Raw genomic sequence first — 24,328 nt, 5'->3', positions numbered from 1 at the left:
GGGGCGGCACATCCGGGTCTTTGGCGGCAATTCGGCAGTGTGTCCCTCGGTCCCTCTTGGAGGGAAGGACCTGCCGCAGAAGTGCCACCGAAGAAGAAAGCGGCGCGGTGGACCTACCGCCGAAGTGCCGCCGATCACGATCACTTTTTTTTTTTTCCCCTGGCCGCTCGGGGCAGCAAAAACCCTGGAGCCGGCCCTGTCTGAAGGAGAAGAATATTAGAACTAATACTTTTAATACACCTTTAAAAGTGACCTAAGGTAGCTTGTCTATACATAAATACCATCACATTTCAGGACATTCCTGGGGTAGATTCAAATATTGTTCATCCCATTGGAAAGCAAAGAAATTCACCTTTTCCAGCGGTAGAAAGCTCCCACTTCTAAACCTACACAGGGTCACTGATTATCAGCTCTCAAACCTGTCACTGGTCCAGGACTAACTATCGCCTATCCTGGGTTTCAGATTACAGCAATTTAGGGGGGAAATTCCACATCTTGGGGGGAAAAGAAAGGAAAATTCCTAAGGTGAGGGATATTTGAAGCTACTCAGCGGTAAAGAATGTTATAATAAGTTCCTGGAGATGGATTTATGGATAGAGGACTCACTCACCCCGATGAATAAACTATGCTCATGTGATAGAATAAGAGCTTTAATATGGTCATCTTAGAATTGTAAATGATTGGGGTTAGTGCTGTAATACCTTCTTTGTGAAAAATTAAGCCTTAAGTAAGATTTGTTTTTTTTTAATCCAAAGAGAGACAAAGAGCAAGAACACTTACCAGGATGTCCCATTGTCTCTGCTTTCTATGTCTGTAAAGCCAGAGTCCAAAAACATATCTTTGTAGATTCGTCCCACCAGGCAGTACATATCTGAAGCTACCTGAGTTTCATGTTGTACCAGGGGTATCATAATTTCTAAAGCTTTCTGTCTATCTCCGGGTAGATTTCGCCTATTAAAAAAATACACAGATGAATATTTCCACTTAAAACCACTAGAGTAGTAGGGAAGAACTTCCCAAGATTCTCTTACACTGCATTGATATGCACATACATTTTTGGCTGGTGAAACACATCTCTCAGAACCAGGCTATGGACCTTTTTCCCCCTTTAGGGAGGGCCACTTTTTTGTATCATTTTATAAACTCTCTCCAACAACATACCACTTTGATCCAACTATTATTTTATGAGAAAAAACAAAAACAAAAAACAAAAAAAACAGCTGCAGTTCTCAGATTGCATGATAAGAAACACTAAGCAAGTGCACACTCTTTAATGTATTAGGAGGGAAACAATTATTTTTAATTTGGATTGTAAGGTCTCTTGTCCCCCTCTATCTTTCAGGCATAAAATGAATACCCAAAACACATCAAATTCCCAGGAAAATAAAAATAAAAGGACTATGGGATAATATAACTCACAAGAAAAATATTTCCTATGAGTACATACATACTGTGAGCATTAGATACTTCCTGATGATTCATGGTTTGGATACTAATCTTCACTATCAAAGTTTTAAAATTTGTTTAAATATGACTTAATTCTGCAATGAAATAGCAAAATGGTTCATTTCTCAGCACAGAATATTCTCAGTCTTCTTTGGTTTTGCCCCTTTGTTTGTTTGTTGGAGAACTGTGTAGATGTCTAGGTTTACATGGTCCAGCCTCAGTGCAGGGAGCTGGACATGACAACCTTTTGAGGTCCCCTCCAGCCCTACATTTCTATGATTCTATGATGCTTCCATTAAAGTCAACTGGCAAAAATCCCATAGGCTTCAATGCGAGCAGGATTGGGACCATCATAAAACAGAGATTAGAGATTAAGGTGCCACAAGTACTCCTGTTCTTTTTGCGGATACAGGCTAACACGGCTGCGACTCTGAAACCCATCATAAAACGAACTCTACTTAAATGGAGATGTAATAAGGGAATATTCTTGCCTTTGTGAATTGTATCCTGACTTTGAATCTGCATGGTTGGGATTTGCATCAAACATAAGAGATCAATAGAGGGAAGCAGATCATACTTTCAGCTATGTCACAGGTTAATTTTTAACTAAAATGTAACTGAGTCCGAAGAAAAGCATGTGCAGATCAGAACAGTTAGATTGCTTCAGTAGTCTGTTAACTAAAGAATCATGCAATTTTTTTTAAGGCCTTCACCACTAGGATGGGAGTTTTGCTCAAGTAAGAAATTGGGCCCTCAAAAGAACACCGAGAAAGAAAAAAGGATTGGGGACTTTCAAGTACAACGGGTCATGTTCATGCAAGCCACATCACTCCCAAGTTTTGCCTTGATATCTAGATAAGGACTTATTGCAAGTGACCTTCAAAATATTATTCTCACATCGGAGAGATATTTCTTAAAAGCCACATATATCACAGAGCTCTGTTTTCTCAATGTTAGAAGTTTAGAGACTAAGAACTTTAGGCTTGTGAACAGAACTTAAAAAAAAATGGATTGGGTTAGTTCAAAACTAACAAGTTTCTCTCCCTTTAAGCTAATCACTTGAACTCTGTATTTTTAGGATTTTTTTTTAAAACCAAAGCAGGTGTTGAATGGCTTCTCAAAACTGCATCAGCTAAATCTGCAAAAACAAAACAAATATAAAAATACATCAACAATCATTTCACACAAGCTCCCTTTCTATAGCAGCTGTGCAAACTCCTGATAAGGTAAGCTAGCCAAAAAGCACATTGTCCCTGCAATGCAAACCACTGACTTGAAGCAACCGTCAAGCTGCTTAGTATAGGATTTGGCACTGGACACCAAATCTGCTTCCTCTATGGTACTCACAAGAGCTCATGAAATGTGGCTGAAAAAGAAAGCTACACAGCAGGATATGTTTAAATTAAATGGAACTAAGTGATCTCTAAGTGTTCAAAGAAGAAAAAATATCTGCAAAACAATGAACTGCATTTCAGCAGACACTATATACAACTTTCTAGAGCACATAAGTACAGTCGGCTATACACCACTGTGCACTCAGCCAACCTATACAATTGTATCAACCTGGTAAGAAAGCAAATAAATAAACTCTGATCTGTGCACAGAAACTACACAGATTCTTCACCTCCCAAGCACCCCTATTCCAAATTTCAGCCCACTTGTCTCCCCCTTCATTTGGGTCAGCCAGAGTGGTTACACTGCCATAGCTCTATGGCTGTTGTAAACTCCATCAGTGGTTCCAGGATGGAACAGCGGTTGGTTTCCCTTTTTGTTGTTTTATGCAGACTCTCCCATCTCTGCTTACTGCTGATGAGCAGTTGGAGGCTCCTGTCTCTGACTGATGGTTGTGGGCAGTCTATGTCTGCATTGCTGTTTTGACCTGTCAGCAGCAGGACTTGACCAATTGTTCAGAGCATTCCTCATCCCTTCTTCTCATGATCACCACTGGTGTGAAGAGAAAGGGAGATGTGTTTGGCCACTTCATCACTTTTGGCTGAGCTCCATTATATAACTGTTCATTCTCAGAGAGGCAACTGGGCTGGATAACCCCTCTAGATTTCTCAGTGGCTGGCTATTAGTCTGACCTGGTTGACTGCCTATAACTTGGACTTCATAGGACAATGAGCAAAATCAACAAAGCATGAGAATATTTTGTGATGAGAAATGAACCATTTTATGCTTTCATTGCTCTCCTCAGACAGAGGTCTCCACTGTGTTTTTCCTTTGGTTCTTTCTTCCACTATCCACACCCTCCTAAAAACTTGTTTCTGACTGATTCTGACCAGGATCTGCTCTACTCCTTCTTAATAGCGACCAACACTGAACACCTCATTTCTAGACTAGACGTGAAGGACGCTGTTTCTTCCACAGTCAACATCATTGCTACTTGCACAAATATTAAGTAACACTTCCAGAAATCTCACAGTCACCATTCAGACTAGGCTTACAAGAGGAAACACCTCATAACATGAATCTCCCTAAAGGGAGAACGTTAACACTGAGCATGAGCAGAACCCTCCTCACTGACTTAAGCACACACCATAAAGCGTGACCATATTCATGGCTACTGCTGATTCCAGTTGAATTTACAATCTGGAGAAAGAAAAAAGGTGAAATTATATCTGAACACCTTTCTAGCTACTGTTCAAAAAGCCTATATGTCAGATACCTTCTAAGGCTCCATCCTGCAATCAGAACTGCAAAGGTAGATCCTAACATCTGTGAGGAGTCCCATTATAGTCAATGGAGCGTGCATGGCCATAAGGGTCTGCCTGAGAGGATTATATTCCAGGTGTTGAGCAAAATTTCCAAAAGCACCTAAGTGACTTAGGAGCCTAAGTATCACATTCAAAAGTGTCTTAGACGCTTTTGAAAATGTTACCTGTAGGGTCTAAATTACTATTATTTATGAAGCACCATAGGTGTCCATAGTGCTTCATGCAGAAAATTTTTAAAGTGGCAGGTACATGCCACCAAAGAGTATGCTGAGGTTCTTTAGTTATCTGCAAAGTACTGTGCATATGTATGGCATGCTATAACTAACATACAGGGCATAGTATATATGCTTGCTGTATGATAGCTAAAAAGGGCCTGGATCTTTTCTTCAGGCTAAATAATACTAGACAGCATTCATTTCCTACAAAAATAATTGTCCCTAATTTTTCAGCTTGTCACCTATAATATCTTCTCACAATTATTTTAATAGATGGACAGTTCTGAATCTCTTTGATGGGGGAATACATGGTGTTCAAAGTTTGTTGCTTTTCTCTGATAATAAAGGCTGATCTTAGCCTTTATTGTTATGAGATTTTCTATATTTCGTGTGAGATATTCAAAAAATGCTCATAGTTGGCCTAACTCTGTTCTCATGAAAGTCAATGGTACGACTTCCACTGACCTGAATGACAGCAGAGCAAGGGAGCAGAGTGCCTTGCTGAGCTCTTTTGAAAATCCCATTTTAATGTCTTGTTCAGTGGCCAGTATTTTTCTGGACTGTCATGCAAAAAATCTTAGTTTCCTGTTTAACCCATAAAAGCCATATATAGCACAGCAGATGGCACATTATCTATGTACTAGCAAACAGTGCGAGGGAGATGAAAAGAAATTTTTAAAAATGAACTAAATCTTCTGTCTGATGTTTTGCTTTGCTTAAGGTGACAGGAGGGTTTACTTTTTGCACCCCATTAGCATTACTTATCCTTCTGTCCCCTGACATGGGAATAGATAATATTTAGACATGAGGCTGTCTAAACCAGTGGGATTGCTACCATGTTGTACCTCCAGCACCCTGACAAAATTATGCTGCTTATTAATTTGAGTGCATTTTATGGAACATTTACTTGGCCTTTGTCCCACCTCATATTTTCTGTTTGTACAAAATCAGGTGTGGAAAGCAAAGTTAAATGCTGATTTACACACATAGTAAGACAAAATGAACTCCCACCCTGAAGGAGGAAGAATGAAGAAGGGTGAAATGGAATTTGAGGGCACAGAAGGGGAAGGACATTTAGTTGAAAATGAAATTCAGAGAGTCCTGAAAATGGTTCAGTGCAATATATGGGACTAAGATCTGTGTGAGAAGATTCCAGAAGGGGGTCTTGCAATGGGATCACCATGCCCTGTGGAGAGTTTGAAGTAAAACAATAAATCAGATTATTATTTCAGATTTCTCACAGAGGAGAAAAATTATTCTTACCTGTTTAGTGCAAATGCATAATGAAACTTCACATGGTGATGGGAGGCCAAGTCAAAGGTAGGCAGCTTTTCTAAAGTTTCCACCAATTTCACAATGGAATCATAATCCTTCCAAGAGAAGGGGAGAATAATGAAGTTGTAAGTGCTTGCTGCCAGAAATGTCTATATAAACTCTGCTTATAAATTATGGATTTGGAATTTCATACAGAGAGATCTATTATGAATTCATAATAGGCTTTATGGATTTCAATTTCTTCAACCTCATGTTATGATTGGTGTCATACCCCACCTCTTATTATAAGGGGACATGGCACTTAATGTGAAAATCAGTAAAGTCATGTCTGCTGAACTACATAAATATGAATTCATATATTCTTCCATGGAACTGGAGCTTTTAGCATTTATGTCCCACTGCTGTGAAATTGGCTTCAGAGGGTGAATCTATATTATCTTTCACATTAAGACAGACATATTATGCGGTTAATTGTGCTTGAATTATAAAGTACCCTCGGGCTCTTAGTGAAGGTTACTGTATAATTGAATGTAATTATTATTTGTCCCTCAATCTTTAAAAAAAGTCTTAATACCCCAGAGGCTCATGAACTTAAGAGATAGTATCACTTCATCTACAGATATACATTTAAAAACCATCATTAACCTATGATCAAGCATATAATTAATTGTAAAGAAGCAACATATATAACACAACAATCAGTCTGTTATTAACCCCTGCCAAGTGAGTAGATGCACACACTATAACTGCAAAATAAAGCAACAAAGCATCAGTCAAAAAAATGTTTCATTAATTTTAATAGCGTCTATAATGCATGTAACAAAAGCACTGTTTTGTTAATGAACCAGTTGCTTACCACACTCTGTAAAAACACCATATCTTTTACATTGCAGAAGAAGAAGAATTGAAACAACGTATTATTTCTGAACAGCAAGGTCATACCTGAATGTCTCTGTAGGACAGCAGCAAATTTATTATGATGTCCGCAGACAAGAGTTCAATATTATCCACTCGCTGTCGTATCCTTGCCAGCTCTGCAGCTAGCTCTTTGCCTGTGTACAGGTTGCGGGCCTTCCTGATATCATTAAGAATGGACTCCCGGAAATATTGGCTACAATTAAACACATTGTTTTAGACATTTGGGGCAAGGGCCGTCTTATGTTATGCGTTTGTGCAGTACCTTAGTACAGTGGGGCTCTAGCTTATAATTCAATATGAATAAATAAAATAAATATTTTTTTAAAATAGTTAAAATAATAGTTTTAGAATACTTTTAAAAATAGTTACTTTCATTCCATTCAAATTATTCCATGGAAAATGCTATAGAATTTTAACATCTCCCTGAGGAAACCTACCACCAATATCGAAATCATCCGTAAAAATGTGTGTGTTTCATGGGAGGAGATGAGAGGAGATCTTACCTTGAACTGGCCTGTGCCACCTTCAAGAGTTGAATGAAGCGATCCACCAAAGGTAAACATATTGGCCCAAGGAGCAATTCAAAACTGGGCTGCATTAGCTCCGTTAATCCCTTCATAAAACTGCTATCACAGCAGTACACTTTGTTATGTGGGGTTATCATATATGGAACAAATATGTAGTTACCAGTGCACATCTGTGAAAACACGATGCAATAGTTAAGACAGTTATTTCTATATTTATAGGCCTCAAGTTAGAAATAGTTAAACGCTAAGAGTGAAATCCTGGCCTTATTGAAGTCAATGGGAATTCTGCCATTGACTTCAACTGGGTCAGGATTCTCCTAAATGGTTTAGGATTATGCAATTTAATTTTCAGATGGAAGATGAGACCACCTGAAATATATTCTTTTTGATTTTTGAATTGTTTTCATAAAATGGGTCCTTTTAAGGGCTTCACTCTCACCTTACAATAGTCAGCATATTAACTTATCAGAAAGATTCTTCTAACTACTTTAGTAGTCTGACAGCGTGCCCCATGCATCCCAGACCATCAGCTTAATTCTAAAGTGGAGAGCGAGGTGGATTGTTTTCAAAATGACTTATATTGAAAAGGCAGCAGTATAACCCTCTGAGGACTTGGTACACCATTTAAGTCAGCCCCATAGATGTTACAAGCCATGAACATTGTAAGCCATTTGCATTATCTTGAGATAATTATGTCAAGATAACCCTCCTATGGATTGGAAAATTACTAAAATGGTTTAGCACACTAAGCTTTTGACATCAAGAATTAAAATTTCCTTCTGTGTTGCATATTGTATCTACATCTATCAATGGATGTAAGCTATTTTTTAATCAGGCTCATCTAAATTTGCCTTCCAAGTTGAGAAGGAGGCTCCTTATAGTAATACTAGTATGCAGAATGTGTACTGTATGCCAGGGGTTCTCAACCTTTTTCTTTCTTGGTTCCCCTCAACATGCTATAAAACCTCCAGGACCCAGTGGGGGTGATTGGGGCAGGGGACTCAGAGATCTGGGCCAGGGGGGACCCTTAGGCATAAGCATAATTTGACCTCTATTTTGGGGGGGCAAGAGCTGGCGGGGCTCTGGCCCAGATATCACATGGCAGGCCCCAGGGAGGGAGCGCAACCTCCACCCCCTGACTCACCTCAGCAGGCCACCCAGCCTGTCTGGGTTGTGGGGGATGGCAGGCACAACCAAAAATTATAATTCAAAGGTGGGGAGCTCAGCTCAAAACGTTGGAAAACCACTCAGGGTGCAGGGAGGGGGGTATCTAGGGGCTGTGTGTGAGCAGTAGGGGGGTAGCTCAGGGTGCAGGGAGGGTGTAGCTAGGGGCTGTGTGTGGGCAGGGGGGTAGCTCAGGTTGCAGAGAGGGGGTAGCGAGGGGCTGTGTGCTGGGAGGGGTGTAGCTCAGGTTGCAGGGCGGGGGTAGTTAGGGGCAGTGTGTGGGCCGGGAGGTAGCCCAGAGTGCAGGGAGAGGGATAGGGTAGGGGCTGTGTGCTGGGAGGGCTCCCACCGCAGTGTCTGCTCCCCGAGGGCTCTGCCGGCCCCGGAACTGGGTCCCCACACCCAGGCAGCTCTTACTGGCTGCATGAGCAGTCAATGGGGGGGGCTGGAAGCTGAGGAGCAGCCACAACCCCTGGCACCAGCAGCAGTTAGGGGAATGCCACGGCTGCCCACCCCATGGCACCACCAGCCAGAGGAGCAGCTACCGCACACTGCTTGGCTCCGGCTTCCCACCTATGACCTGGCCAGAGTACAGGGCCGAAGGGGGGCTGGAGGAGAGGAGGAAGGTGGAGCTGCCCCCCGGGACTGCCCCTCCCTGGGTAAGGCACTGCAGTTTGGGGGACCAACACCCTTGTGCCCCCCCCAACTCTGCCATGGTCTCAGGGCTTCTGCCCATGCGATCGCCGGGGCTCGGGGCTTCAGATCGGGGTGGGGGGCCTCTGGGCACCTGGCTTCAGCCCCGCGTCGCTCCCAACTTCAGCCCCCGGGGAGGGGGGCGCCAGGGCTTGGGGAACCTGAGGGGTTTCAGACACAGGGCCTATGGCCCCCCTGAAAGGGCTCACAGACCCCGCAGGGAGCTGCAGACCCCCTGTTGAGAAAATTGAGTAATAGTATATCACTATAAGGCATGTTTTGTAATACTTAAATGCTTCTAGTTGCTCTTCTCTGAACCCTCTCCAATTTATCAACATTCTTCTTGAACTGGGGACACCAGAACTGGACACAATATTCCAGCAATGATCACACGAGTGACCAACACAGAGGTAAAAGAACCTCTCTACTCCTACTCAAGATTCCCCTGTTTATGCATCCAAGGATTGCATTAGCCCTTTTGGCCACAGTGTCACACTGGGAGCAGATGTTCAGCAGATTATCCTGGGAAGCAGTGACTCTGAAAAAGACATGTTTCTGAACATTAAATTGCTGGTTTTATCTGTATAAATCTGTGCTGTGTGTACATAAACTCTGGTTTGTAAACACAGTTTAGGAAACTATGTTTGAAAATTTAGCCCATTATATTGAGAAATGGCATGAGGCAGATGGTACGATGGTGGATTCTAGAAAACCCTAAGAGAGAGACTGACCGACTAGGTTGGGCTGCTGAAAAAATATCCAATACCTTACTAGACATTATTATTAGTACTAAGTATTTTCCAGGTGGGGTCCCACTGTGTGAGGCACTGCACAAACACAGTCTGAGGGTACGTCTTCACTACCCGCCGGATCGGCGGGTAGTAATTGATCTATCGGGGATCAATATATCACGTCTTGTTAAGACGCGATATATCGATCCCCGAATGTGCTCTCCGTCGACTCCGGAACTCCACTGGAGTGAGCGACAGTAGCGCAGTCGACGGGGGAGCCGCGGCCGTCGATCCCGCGCCGTGTGGACCCCCAGGTAATTCGATCTTAGATACTTCGACTTCAGCTACGCTATTCGCGTAGCTGAAGTTGCATATCTTAGATCGATTCCTCACCCCCCCCATTGTAGACCAGCCCTGAGACAGGCCTTACCCCAAGCACTTTACAATCTAAATAGACCAGAGAGACAAAAGAGGGGAGGGGAAACAGACATACACAGGTGAGTTCAGTGCTGAACCTGGACTACTCCCAGACCAGTAAGCTAACAACCAGACCACACTGCTTTCTAGGATTATTATCTCTATTCAACAAAGAATGAAGGTACAGAGCGCTAAAGTGATTTGCCCAAGGTCACACAAGAAGTCAGTTGCAGAAGCTCTCCCGAATTACAAGCCAATATCTGAACCACATGACCATTCTTACTCTCAACATCCAGCACTGTTCCTTCTGAAAAACAAAATTTAGCAAATAGATTTTTTCTACTTTTTTGCTGTTCATTTACAATCTTAAACTAAGTGACCTTCTAGGCAGTCTGGAAATATTTAACTTTTCGTCCCAGACTTGCTAAGTACACCTCTACCCCGATATAACACGACCCAAGATAACACAAATTCGGATATAACGTGGTAAAGCAGAGCTCCGGGGGGGAAGGTGGAGTGGGACTGCGCACTCCAGCGGATCAAAGCAAGTTCAATATAACGCGGTTTCACCTATAATGTGGTAAGATTTTTTGGCTCCCGAGGACAGCGTTATCTCGAGGTAGAGGTGTACAAAGTTTAAATTCACTTAGAGGGAAAATCACACCCAATTCAGATAGCTTGTGCAAGGCCCCTGGCTCCACTTCTGACCCTAACTGAGAGCCTGAGAGGGGTTCTGTGATGTGTAGGGGTCAGGGTGGATAAAAATCAATGATTTTTAAATCGGTTTTTATTTAAATTGGATTTTTTTGATAAAATGCTTTTTGAGGAAACTGTATCTAAAGATAGTTTTAATTAAGATATCTTTGAGCTATAATGTATCTCATCATGGAATAGGGATAATAAATTCTAATTCTATAGTATGAGCCAATATATTCATGTAATGTTTAAGAAAAGCTTTGTAAATGAGTTCAAATAGTTCATGGATTATGGACCCAATCTTATGGAATTCCACAGGCTTCTATATAGATTATTCTAGGTTAATCTTTCTATCTATCCAATGGGATTCAGTACTCAGTCTAGACGATACCATCAGAGATAGTTTTGCAGTTCTCAGACTGGGGATTTATATCTCCAGAGGTAACATTTTTGTTAACAGCAAAAAAGTTTTTAAATAAATACATAATATATAGAAGTGACAAGTAATAGACCTCAACTCTATTGTCCCTCTGCAAATTTGTGTACACAGAGTCAATTCCTTACCTCTCTCTAAAAGTGCAAAGTTTCAAAAAGTTCAGTGAATAGAAGATTGTTGGGGGCGGAATAGATCTGGACAAAGAGAAGAAGTCTGGAGATAAATGTGAGAAGCGAGGGAAATATGCTTGTTTTGTTAAAACATTATATGTTTGCTGCTGAAGAAAAAAATCCAGAATACTTAACGTTGTTGCTTTAGTTAAATAAAACAATTTAAATGTCTGTCTGGTGATGTTCTCCTCCTAATATAGCATGGCAAGAAAATCCTCCTAATATTAATGATTAACCTGTTGAATTGGAGATAGTTCGCCTCCCAATGACTTCATAGAGATCTGCTTCAATTACCTTTGGTAAATAAAATAACCAAACAATCATTCATTTTCCGATATAGCTGTAAAACTAATCTGAAAAGTTTTCAAAATAAATCACTGTTTAAAAATGTATAGTGTGTACCTTCTAAAAATGAAACCTACATCTTTCTCCGAGTTGTGAAGAATATGTATTAAGGTTATAACAACCAACAAGAATGCACTTGTATGTAGAAAACCATAATTAAATTGAGTCTTCCTGACTAGTGATTTAAATCATGATTTAATCAAATCCACTCTGGTAGGGGTTTACATGGGATGAATCTAGAAACCTCCATACAACTACAAACCCCCTAGCTGAATACTTAGGTCATGATCCTGCATTTCACTGTGCATGGGCACAGCAGGGCAGTGGTGCACCCATGAACAATGAATTGCAGGAACAGGGCCTTACAATATTTAATCAGCAGCAGTGGCGAGCAAAGTTTTGCAACCTAGGGGTGCTGGGTCATTATTGGGGGTGGCTGCTGCTGCTACTGCCTCCTCCTTGCCCCATCGAGAGGGCACCGACCACCCACAGCAGCACCTTCTGCACCAGGAACCACAACCCTAATCCCAGGCCAGTGCAGAAGGGAGGCTCAAGGGTAAAGGGAGAAGGGGAGGGGTGTACCAGATAGTAAGCCTGCCCTGCACTCACCCAGCAGCATGGGGTTAGCCCTGCACTCACCCATGGGTTAGCTCCCCACTCTGGCCATTGCTGCTTGGCACATAGGGTCACAGCGCCACTCAGGTTGGCCCGGCTGCCCCTCTGTCATGATGGAGTGGTGGCCAGGCCAAATTTGAGTGAGTGTCATTGTGACACGTGATCCCTTGCACCATGTTGCAGTGCCCTGAGCAGGAAGTCACACTGATCCCTGCGTGACAGGAGCCTCTGTTGTCAGGTGACAAGACATCACATACACACCTAAAGGCCACGGGGGCGGGAGGGGGGTCACTGTCTTGTTCTCCATATTAGCTCCAAGGAGGAGCAGCCAAGGAGTACAACAAGCGGAAGTCGAAATGGCTTTTATTCACCAGAGAGCTACAATCGCACCCAGCGACTGCAGTGCAGACATACCCATAATGCTAATGGACGTACCCTCTTGGAAAGGTGGGGTGCTTTAGCCCAACAGCCATATTCACAAATGAAGAGAGGAAAAGAGGTTAGCCAGGCATAATGGTTAACCTTTCCCCTCCCTCTGCTCCAGTTATGGGAGAAGGAAAGGCAGCAACTGGCCTATGGCCAACACAGGAAGTGAAGGTACATCCTACTTCTAATTAACTGTCTTTTCTTAGGAAGAGTGTTGAGGAGACAAAACTAGGAGAAAGGCTTATGTGGCTGGCAATTTATTCTTAGGGTATTTTACTTCCTGATGTTTATTCAGAGAATTAACCAAAAAAAATTAAATAAAAATAAAACTGTGACTAGCTTGAGAGGAAGGTTCTAAGACCTCTGGGACATTGTCAAGCAGAGTTTTTAAATAAAAAACAACACTGGAAAAGGATGTTTTTCAGCTTTTGAAACCCACAAGACTCAAAAGCTCATTCTGGTATGATTCTTGGATCACCTCCAGAAATAGCGTACTAACCCCTTCATAACCTTACAAACAGGAAAGCTGCTCTTTCTTTAGTGTATCTGAGTGCATTTCATTCATTTTTGATCAACAGTACTTGAGAATCCAATCCTGAATTTACTTTTTTGCATGAATATAATTTTGAATGGAATAATAAAGCAAGCAAACTTGTAGTCACACACATTTTTACTGTTAAAAACAAAACAAACAAACAATTGTTCAACTTGCACTACCTGAAATGAAATATAAATTTACTTTCTGGCCCTCAAGAAAGAAGCAAGCAAAGAATACAGAAAATTGTTAGACCTGAAGAAGAGCTCTGTGTAAGCTCAAAAGCTTCTCTCTATCACCAACAGAAGTTGGTCCAATAAAAGATATTGCCTTGTCACCTGCCTTGTCACTACTGACATGAATACAACACAAGGCCCAGTTCTCAATTACACAAGTGCCCTTTCTTTGCCACTCTGGCATTGTAAAGGAGCCGTTAAAATGGGCAGAAATGGCACCCCGACAATACAATTGGACAAAAATTCCATTTTCCAATCAGAGACACAAAGTGGGTGAGGTAAAATCTTTTATTAGACCAGCTTCTGTTGGTGAGAGAGACAAGCTTGTGAACTTACAGGGGCTCTTCTTCTGGGAAGCTTTCCAATCAGCTCTATTTAGAATCCCATCATTACTGAAGTCAATGGGACTACTACACACATACAAAGATATGCACATGCATAAATGCTTTGCTGGACTGGGGCCAAAATTTTCAACACCTTGCAGAATCAGGTCTCTTATTAAGAGATTATCCATATTGCTGTAAAACAGGGTGTATTTCATCAAACCAGTCAGACTAATTAGAAAATGGAAGCACTAGGAGGAGTCAGTAACGTGTGAGCAAATGTTTATTGCCTAGTGACTAAACAAGTGATTCATTCAAGTGTTTTAAGTGATGTCTTTTTATAATATCCTTTCACAGCTCACTGCCTACTACTACACAACCTTCAAGGCTTATTCTCTGAGCATTTTTCAGATTAAATCTAGTACCTAGAACTATGAAAACTATCAAAAGACTTTGTGTTGCTCACAGCTAGAAGTGTCTGTATCCAACACTCCTTTTTGTCTTGCTTTTTCATCCCTTTAAAAAAATAAAAAGCCCCTACTCTGTTTCTTTAAGATACAATAGAAGTTCCTGGTATTCACTTTAATTACATTCTGAACATTAGAAGGAGGAAAGAAAATCTACATTCCTTTCATTATTCACATCACGTATAAAGCCTCTTTATCCTCCACACAGGTTGTTCCTGCATAGAGGGAATGGAAACTCGGTACAATCTGATTCAGAGATCATGTCTTCTTATGTGATTGAAAGCACATCACACAATGTGGGCACTACCATGTTCTAAATAAAGAAATAAATAGTTTATTTGGCATGCTGTGTGTCAATGTAGGAACTGACATCCTAGGGAAGGGGGTAGGGGTTCCTCCCAACAAACACACAAATTTAGGAGGATTCACCCCAGGCAAGAGGCAACCTCAACCACGGTCTCCCAACCTCTTAGGTCCCTGACAGCATACCTTCTATAGGGATCTCCTATCAGCTATCTCCAGGATCTCGCTGGAGGAAAGGGGGAATCTGCACAGGAGGAGGAGTCTTCTTTAACTTGCAATGCTTTGCCTTATGGGCTGAGAGAAGCTGCTAGTGCACAGCCAACCAGCACAGCCAGAACCCCCCAAATTTAGCTCTTTATTTTCATCTGAGGGAAAAGTTGCCAACAGTCTTGGTAATAGGAACTACTCTCCCTATGGGTTCACTCACATTATGATTCACTTCAGCTTTCTGCAATCCTCCTGCTGACTCTCTTGAGGCATATCTATGATTATTTCAGTGTTTCTGATGTAAATTTGTCAAAGACGGCAGCTCTCTGACTACACATGGTGCCGTGTGTAACAGATGGCATAACCCTAAAACAAGTTATTAAACCTGTTTTCCCAGAGAATTTTCAGTAATCAAATCATCTTACCATGTGTTGATGTTACAATGAATACAAATACACAGTATGGGCGTTTCTACTCCCACTGAAGCGAATGGGAGCTTTGCTATTGACATGAAAGGGGACAGAATTGGACCCAAGACTTAAAGTCAATTAAAGAGCAGGGCACATTAAAGATATCAGGAATGACCTATAAATCAATCATAAAGTCCCACTTTCATTCGGTGTTCAGATTTAAAGGTACATTCTCACCTTGTATCACACATGAAATTATTACTGTGCATTTCATATATGAAATAAGGGAAGAATAAGCCCCTTAGTCTTTATAAAGCCTTGGTGTGCCACAAGTCCATATAGGAGGACTCAGTATCTGATTTTGATGGTCTCCACTCCAGATTTCCTCATAAAAGAGTCCTAGATTCTTCCAAGGAGAACCCAGGTAACAAATAAATCAGTTAATGAACTCAAAATATCAAAGAGTCAGCAAGGTTTACTGATCTAAATTCACTTTACTGATCAAAAATATCCTACTGTATTTACACAAGGTTACACCTTTCCCTTCCTTCCCTTCCCTTCCCTTTCACACATCCCATCTCTCTTATTATATAAATAAAATTCAAAAATAAACAGAGAGGGTCGCACTACCTATTATTTAGGTTACCCAACCCTTCCTGTCACAATATCCTGTTTTAAGGTGCTTATAACGTTGCCAATCTTCAGCCATTTGTGATGAAATTGTGCAGCCTGGGTGGGATCTAGCCGAGGCTGATATATATTATATTTTGAAAACCTCAGCTAATAGTTGAGCTGTCCCCAAGGATAAGGCAAAGCTGTTGTTTTGAAGTGTTAATGTTCTGGTACCCCCATGCCTTGGAGCAGGGGCTTGAAATTTGGTAGGGAGTGGGGCCCTTTCATTGGGGATGTGTCTGTTGCTGTTCCCACGGGGGAAAAAACACCCAAATTTGGCCAAATTATAAGCCTTTGAAAAAATCGCAATTCACTCATGCTCAGGAAAGACTTCTTAGAAGATTCCATCCTCACTGAGCAGGGTTGAGCCTCTCACAGCTCCTAGCACTGAGCAGACTGCATGCACCATCCCCACAGAGCAACTGAACATGCTCCCTCCAAGTTCAGTTACCTGCACAGTGTAGACCTGCTCTGGGAACAAATCAGGGTTATGTAGTGAAGGAGACTGTTGTCTTTAGGACTCCTGCTTCATTTGTTGCAGAAGACTGAAGGTGTTTAGTGAATGAGATGAGGATTGCAGGAAGGGAAAGGGCAGTCTTATGAGTAAGGCAGCTGAATGCTACCCGGGTGGGGAACTGGATTCTACCCCTGATTCTGCCATAGAGTTCCAATGTGATGCTAAGCAAGTCACTTAAACCAAACTTTCCACAGATGGTCACTAATTTCGTGTGCCTCAGTCTCTGGATGCCTGATTTGAGACCCTGGGGTTTGATGTGCAGAGAGCTGACCACTCACAGCTCCAATTGAAATCAACAGGAGCTGTGCTTTGAATATGTAAAGTGCTAACTACTCTGAAGAATCAGGTCCTACGTGTCTCAAATTGGGCACTCAAAATCAGCAGATACTTTTGACCTTAATCTTTGTGGCTCAGCTCCCCATTTGTAACAAGGGATAACAGCACCCCCACATCTCACAGGTTTCTGAATCACTCACATACTGAAGTGATAAGCACCACAGAAAAGCCTATGGAAATTAATGACTCTGTTGTAAGAGCAGAATTAGAGTAGTGTGCAGTAAATTCATTGAACAATGAGGAGAAAAGATATTGAACATTGCTCATTAAGTGAGCACTGAGGTTATAGCATTTTATATACCACCAGACTTGCTACCACTGACCACCTGCTCGCCTCACCTAGCACAATGGGGCCTCAATATATTGATCATGGCCTATGGCACTACAGTAGTATGTCTATTATAAATAAGATAATGATAATAATACTATGGTTGTCATTAAAAATGCAATAAATTATCCATGGTTAGCACTGTGTGGTATTTGCAATACCACATTAACATTCCTTTGCTTAGATACTTCAGCATCAAACCACCTGCCCCACAGGAAAACCTGTGGCAGGGAACTGTAATGGAGGATGACTTTGTGAGCTAACTCTCATAGGCTTCCCTCCCAGATCATTCTGTCAGACATAGGATGCAGAGCTGGTGGAAGCTGCCCATGCCTTGTTCCAACCACTTTTTGGCCTGCCACAGCCCAGACCAGCTCAGAGAAGGCAATACAGTGGGATCAGCATGCCCTGCCTGCATGCTGTACTGAGAGCCACCAGGCCAGAGCAGGCAGCCAGGTCAGCTCCACAGGACTGGAGCTGCTGTGGATGAGAGTGGGGCAGGCTCGACAACTTTAAATGGTGCACCATCACCCCTGGTTTCAGAGGATTATAAAAGTTCCCCCTTCCACTGTGTGGAAGACACCATGGGGGCAGCCCCCAAACCCAAAGCCATTCTACGGTCAAGTTCACCACCTGGAGGCCCCACACCTCCTCAGCAACAATGAGTCTCTGGCATGCCCCGCGCCAGATCCTTCACACCAGGGCTCCATTGGAGGAGCACTGCCAGGGCTTCCTAAGCAATCCCTCAGGACATGCCTCAAACGGAGGCTTTGCCGTCACGGAGAGGAGCTGTGGAAAAATATTACAGTCACAAACTATATAACATTTCCACTCAGAGCTCCCAGGGGCCAGTGGGAAAAAATGTACATCCCTTCTGGCCCACCCCGGCCTCCCTATTCCCTAACCCTCTCCCATGTGGATACCCTGAACCTGCCTTTTATGGGGTCCAGTGGAAGGGAGTAACACTGCCGCAGAGGTGGTTAACCCTTCTTTTGTGTCAAAGGTTGTTCTCCTCTCCATCCTGCACTGATCTTAGAGGTGATCGGTCTAACAATTATTTTCTATTTTCATATACCTATGGAAACTGCTGAGATTATTTATTGCTTCAATATAGTGTAAGGAGGGGGCTTAAAACCTATGGGATGCTCAATGATTCTTTTCTTTATCAAGGAGCTACTTCATGAGTTTTGGTAATATCGGTAATTCTGGTAATATTTTTAGAAATACTGTACCATTACGTAAACATTTACATAGCTTAAGCTCTGTTTGACTCAAAACATCCACATCACAGCAACTTTTCACATATTCCAATTAGAACTGAAATAAAAGTCACTCATATTGCCATTAACCTGAACTGCAGCTATTTGTCCCAATAAGTAAAATGTAAGCCATAGAGGATTGGATTAAATAGAAATTGACCAGCTAGCATAAGCAAAGTGCAGCCTTTATGCCAACATTTTTTTAAAAAACAGCATCCCTTTTAATACGAATTTTTAGAATGGCTCCGCTGGCTGCTTTTTTGACCTCAAAAACGATGCTTAAATGCATAAACATCGAAATAGCTCTCTTCTATCAAACCACCTTTGTTTCTAAGGTTATTGCAATATACAGAATAAATACTTTTGTTGTTTTCAAACTTTATCCACTGGATTACTATAAAATCACATTGTAACAGGAAATGACCATTTGCTGTTATCTTCCCCTACTCTGCCCACAAAAACTTTGCTGTCGTTTAACCTACCGGTATAATATTGGCTATTACTCTGAAGGAGAAAATCCTGTTGCAACAAAAACCAAAACAGCTGGCAATGAATTTTTGTAGGAAGACAAAGTTCAAAAGAAACAAACACCAATTACTTATCACACACACATACACACACACCTATTTTGCAACTCATTTAACCCCTTGGTGACAAGGTATCCTGTTGTTCCATTGCTGGAAACATATGTATGTTACAAAAAACACCACGCACTAGCATTTCAGGGAATGGAAACATTTTTTCAGATAACTATTCATATGTTTCAGTTCAATGCCTAATAGAGGATCCTTTATATAATTACAACTTACAAGATCACTGCCCTGTTCCATTCATTGCCTCTGAAGCATCTGGCATTGGCCACTGTAGGAAGACAGGATACCAGGCTAGATGGACCATTGGTCTGACCCAGTATGGCTGTTCTTATGTTCACTGATTTATCTTTCTCCAATTTATTTTTTAGTCCAATCTTAAAGCACTGTACAAACAGTGACTTAAACAGACCTCATAGACCCTATCGGACAAGAATTATACCCACTTTATAGCTAGGGAAACGGAGGCACAAATAAATTAAGGGGAAGATTTTCAAAGACACAGTGTTTAACTCCCACTGACAGTAAACAGAAGCTGGGCACTTAACTGCTCTTTGGAAATCCCTCTCCAAGTGACTTGTCGAGGTCACATACTAAATCATTGGAGGGGTTGTGAAGAGAACCCAGATCTACTGACACTCTCCCCTGTTCTAAGCACTAGGTTTGGCTTCCTCACAAAAAAGAGGTTTCTAAGCACACCCAGGTAACATCAATAATCCTCCAAGGACACATTTTATATAGAATTTATAGAAACTGGGTTTTTTTAAAGCCAGATGACAAGTCCACCATTCTCCCTTCCAATTTAGATGTAAAATAGAACATCTCTTAATCAGAGTAGTAATGTCAAGTTACCAACCTTTTTACTGAGTCTCAGCAACTGTCATATAAACATATTAACAGGCAATGTTTTCACATTAGTCTACTGTATGTGATACTGTCTGTTCATTTCCTGACAGCAGGAATTTATTTGCCTTTTCATATCCAGGACAATCAGCCCTTTACCAAAATGTTTGCCTTTAAAAACATTCTTGCAACCTAATTCACAGCAGAAATGGCATTGCTCTCAAGCCCATCCTTATTTTTAGAGGCCTAAGTGATCATTTAGTCCATTTTTACCTCTGGAAGATGTGGGAGGATCTTTTAGTCGCAGTGATGTCATCAATTCTCAGAATGCCCGCACAAGCACTTTTACAAGAAGTTAAAAGGAAGAATTTTTACCTGTCATTCTTTTCAATTTCTTAACAGAAAATGATTAGAAAGTCTACTGCTACTTTAAGTTCAGTTTTAGGGCCAAATTCTGCACTGATTTCTCTGAGTCCTCTTCGAAACCATGCCAATTGTCTTAGATAACTTTTTAGGTAGCTAAATAAATTTATCTCAGTGTTTGCAGTAGTCAGGAAAATACAAGGGAAGATTGCAGCTACTGAATTTATCTATCATCTGAGGTAAAATTGGCAAATTCCTAAGATTAAACACTATACGCCTTAATCAGGAAAGCCCACTCAAGTAAACAGGATGGAATGGGTGTAAATGAAGAGAGTTTTGGACAATATTTCTGTGTCAACACTGTTATAAAAATTAATGGCCTAAAACCTGGCTATCCTCTCAGGCTCCCAGGGCAGTATGTCTAGAACATAAGGAAAGGAAGATTTACAGGGCAATTCCAGAAAATGAAAGGATACTGAGCAGTATAAATGTATAGAGCAGGGGTAGGCAACCTATGGCACGCATGCCAAAGATGGCATGTGAGCTGATTTTCAGTGGCACTCACACTACCCGGGTCCTGGCCACCGGTCCGGGGGGCTCTGCATTTTAATTTAATTTTAAATGAAGCTTTTTAAAACATTTTAAAAACCTTATTTACTTTACATACAACAATAGTTTAGTTATATATTATACACTTATAGAAAGATACCTTCTGAAAACGTTAAAATGTATTACTGGCACGCGAACCTTAAATTAGAATGAATAAATGAAGACTCGACACACCACTTCTGAAAGGTTGCCGACCCCTGGTATAGAGCTTCAATGGCTGGCAACCACAGAGCCAGAATATCAGATGAACAGCGCATCTCCAGCACTTTCAATTCCTAGTCATTTCAATGGAAGTCAAAGGAAATCCATACCACAGGCCCTCATTTTGTAAGAAAACCTTCTGCAGCCTCCTCATCTTGTTTCTAGAACAATCTCATCAGATTTCCTTTCCCCAGTCAGGGAACTGATACTGTGCCCAAATACCCAGAAGAAAAACACAGTTCATTAAGCAAAATTTCCAGTCTGATTTACCCCTTTCACTGACAGTTCTCCGCTGTTACTTATCATCCATTTACATTCCAGTGATCAGGGCCGGTTCCAGGGTTTTGGCCGCAGCCAAACGAAAAAAAAAAAAAAAAAAAAGCCGCGATCGCGATCTGCGGCGGCAATTCGGCGGGAGGTCCTTCGCTCCGAGCAGGAGTGAGGGACCGTCCACCGAATTGCCGCCAAACAGCTGGACGTGCCGCCCCTCTCTGAAGTGGCTGCCCCAAGCACCTGCTTGGTAAGCTGGTGTCTGGAGCCAGCCCTGCCAGTGATGACAATGAAATGCAAGGATGCATTGGAAACATTCAGCAGTAAATCAAGCTGTTAATGAAATTTAAACATACTGCATAATGAATTTAGTATTGTAAAATTAACATATGATCATTTTATCTTGTTGCCCATACTAACTGTTGTCCACCTACCACATGTATTATTCACCTGCCAATGCCACCTGGCAAGTAAGTCTGCTCAAAGCTTTGTACTGAGTAACATTAGTTTGATCAGACCTGGTCAACCCATGCCTGTTAGGTCTGTGCTGATGTATGCACAGCAGCAGAGGACAATCTTTTACTCTGCAGCAGCAGATCCAGATCAACTGCTATTGCAGGGAGCCAGCAAGAGCCAACAGTCAGTGCAAGATGCTCTGTAATTGTATCATATCTTTCCTGTGAAAAGAGGGAGTGGAAGTCCCAGTCTCTGCACAGGAATATGCAGAGCAAGTGGATGGGAGTTGGGTGATTTTGAGTATGCATGTATGAGAGAGAGAGAGAGAGAGAGAGAGACAGACAGACAGACAGAGACACACACACACACCTGATGCTTGCGGTACCGTGTATATACTGCATGCAGTTTTTACAAGCAGGAGGACAACACTGCATGTGTTTAAACCAGTTCTGGGGAAGAAAACTAGAAGATAGGAAGAAGAAATTAGGGGGAAAAGACAGAGAAGAGAGAACAAAAACATGGTGGCAAAGAAAAGCGGGGTGTGTGAAAGAAAAATAGGAGAGACGGACAGGAAAACACTATTGAAGGGTAGAGAAAAGGTAAGGGGGTGAGCATGCTACCTAGCAACAGGTTTATGAAACGATGTATACAGTTTGCTGCTGGGAGTGCAAACATTCAGAATTGTAGTTCAACAGAGATGTGAAATAACTATAATGGGAAACACAGTAGGATAATATTAAATGATCCAGGCAGGAAACGGGACAGTATAAATAATATTAAGTGGGACAGAAATCCAAATTTAATTAAAATTAAAAAAACCTCCTACTTACATTATTCTTCTGGCAAATAATTTCCTGTAAAAATAAAAATGAATATTAAAAACAGAACTTGAACAACCTTTAGAAGATTTATGTGTTTAATACTGTTGGGCACCGATAAACATTTACAGAAGACCTGGAGGGTAGGTGTTATATTTTCATTCTGTCAAATTGCTGTAAATAATAAGCATCAGCTCTGCAGAGACATTAAGTATTTAGATCAGACGTGGGCAAACTATGGCCCGCGGGCCACATCCAGCCCATGGGACCATCCTGCCCAGCCTCTGAGCTCCCAGCCGGGGAGCCTAGTTCCCGGCCCCTCCCCCGCAGCCATGCCGCCACGCGGGCCGCGCTCTGGCCCACCGCTCCCACTGGGCAGCATGGAGCACAGCTGGCTCTGGCCAGGTGTCGCGGCTACGAGCTCCTGCTGATGGTAAGGGGGCTGGGAGTCCTGGGGGGCAGTCAGGGAAGAAGGGGCGGTTGGATGGGGAGGAGGTTCTGGGGCGGCGGAGATGTGGATAGGGGTCGGGAGGGCAGTCAGGGGACAGGGAGCAGGAGGGTTGGATAAGGGGGTGGGATCCCGGGGGGCAGTTAGGGGACGAGGAGCAGAGGGCATTTGGATAGGGAGTGGGAGTCCTGTGGGGCCTGTCAGGGGGCGGGGGTGTGGATGGGGTTGGGGCAGTCAGGGGACAGGGAGCAGGGGGTTGGAGAGGGGGCGGGGTCTCGGGAGGGGGTGGTCAGGGGACAAGGATCGGGGGGTTGGATGGGTTGGAGGTTCTGAGGGGGGCAGTCAGGGGGCAGGAAGTGGGAGGGGGCAGGGGCCAGGCTGTTTGGGGAGGCACAGCCTTCCCTACCTGGCCCTCCATACAGTTGTGCAACCCCGATGTGGCCCTTGGGCCAAAAAGTTTGCCCACCCCTGATTTAGATATTAACAGATCACTGGAACTGTGGATTTAGCTTACATTTTCTTCATCAAAGTGCACACTAGTCGTCCTTGTCCCTGCCCTAAGGATGAATGCCATGCTAATTTGTGAAACATTTATACTCAACAGGTATCATTTCTACACCGTCTGTAAAAGAGACTGTAAAACTAGCGTAAATGGTAGTTTAAATATTTTTACAATATTCCCAAACTGCACTAGTAGCATGAATAACTGAGAGCCAGTCCGACCACTTACTACTTGAGTGGTTTGAAATTTAATTTGTACTAATATGTCTCAGGCAAGGGGTGTGTGAAAAACTCCCAGGGTAAATTTGACGTTTTATAGTATTTTTAAAATATTGATCCTGGAGCAGACATGTTTTGACACGGTAACCCACTATGGGTTACATATTCAAGGCTTCTTCCTGCACACCCCATTGATAATCTGCTTGCAAAACCACGTTTGAACCCTGATCCTGCTTCCATAGGAATTTTGTTATCGATTCTATAGGGTTACCATATTTTGTGCCTCCCAAAGGAGGTCACTCCACGGGGCCCCGGCCCTGCCCCAGCCCCGCCCCAACTCAGCCCCCTCCCAAAAGTCTCCGTCCCCTCCCCTGCTTCCCGCGAACATTTGAGTCGCGGGAAGCCTGAAGCAGGTAAGGGGGAGTGTGGGGGGAGGAGGCGCGGCCCAGGCTGGCCCCGGCCCTGGGGTGCCAGCCCCGGGCCCGGCCGACCACCCCCAGCCCGCCCAGCACTGCGGTCCCCGGCCCGGCCCCTGGGCCCCCGGCCGAGCACCCCCGGCCCCCGGCCTGGCACCGCCGGTCCCCAGCCCGGCCCCCGGCACCGCCGGCCCGTCCCCCGAGCCCCCG

The 24,328-nt window shown here is 42.8% G+C and overlaps 1 protein-coding gene across 3 annotated transcripts in view; it reads right to left on the bottom strand.

Moving 5' to 3' along the window:
• MAP3K5 (mitogen-activated protein kinase kinase kinase 5) overlaps positions 1 to 24,328 on the bottom strand; it is a 150,549-nt gene that overhangs the window by 69,812 nt on the left and 56,409 nt on the right. For 2 of the 3 annotated variants that reach the window (XM_034765574.1, XM_034765572.1), the window contains exons 3-7: positions 22,547 to 22,570; positions 7,075 to 7,268; positions 6,596 to 6,764; positions 5,642 to 5,748; positions 781 to 951 (exon numbers count right to left, since the gene is read on the bottom strand). In XM_034765574.1, coding sequence (XP_034621465.1) covers positions 781 to 951; positions 5,642 to 5,748; positions 6,596 to 6,764; positions 7,075 to 7,268; positions 22,547 to 22,570 — 665 coding nt within the window. The remainder of the gene's footprint in view (positions 1 to 780; positions 952 to 5,641; positions 5,749 to 6,595; positions 6,765 to 7,074; positions 7,269 to 22,546; positions 22,571 to 24,328) is intronic. The other variant, XM_034765573.1, reaches the window with a different exon arrangement.

Source organism: Trachemys scripta, chromosome 3, assembly GCF_013100865.1.
Source record: "Trachemys scripta elegans isolate TJP31775 chromosome 3, CAS_Tse_1.0, whole genome shotgun sequence".
In the NCBI taxonomy this organism is placed as follows: Eukaryota; Metazoa; Chordata; order Testudines; family Emydidae; genus Trachemys; species Trachemys scripta.
This window is presented reverse-complemented; position numbering and strand designations above follow the sequence as displayed.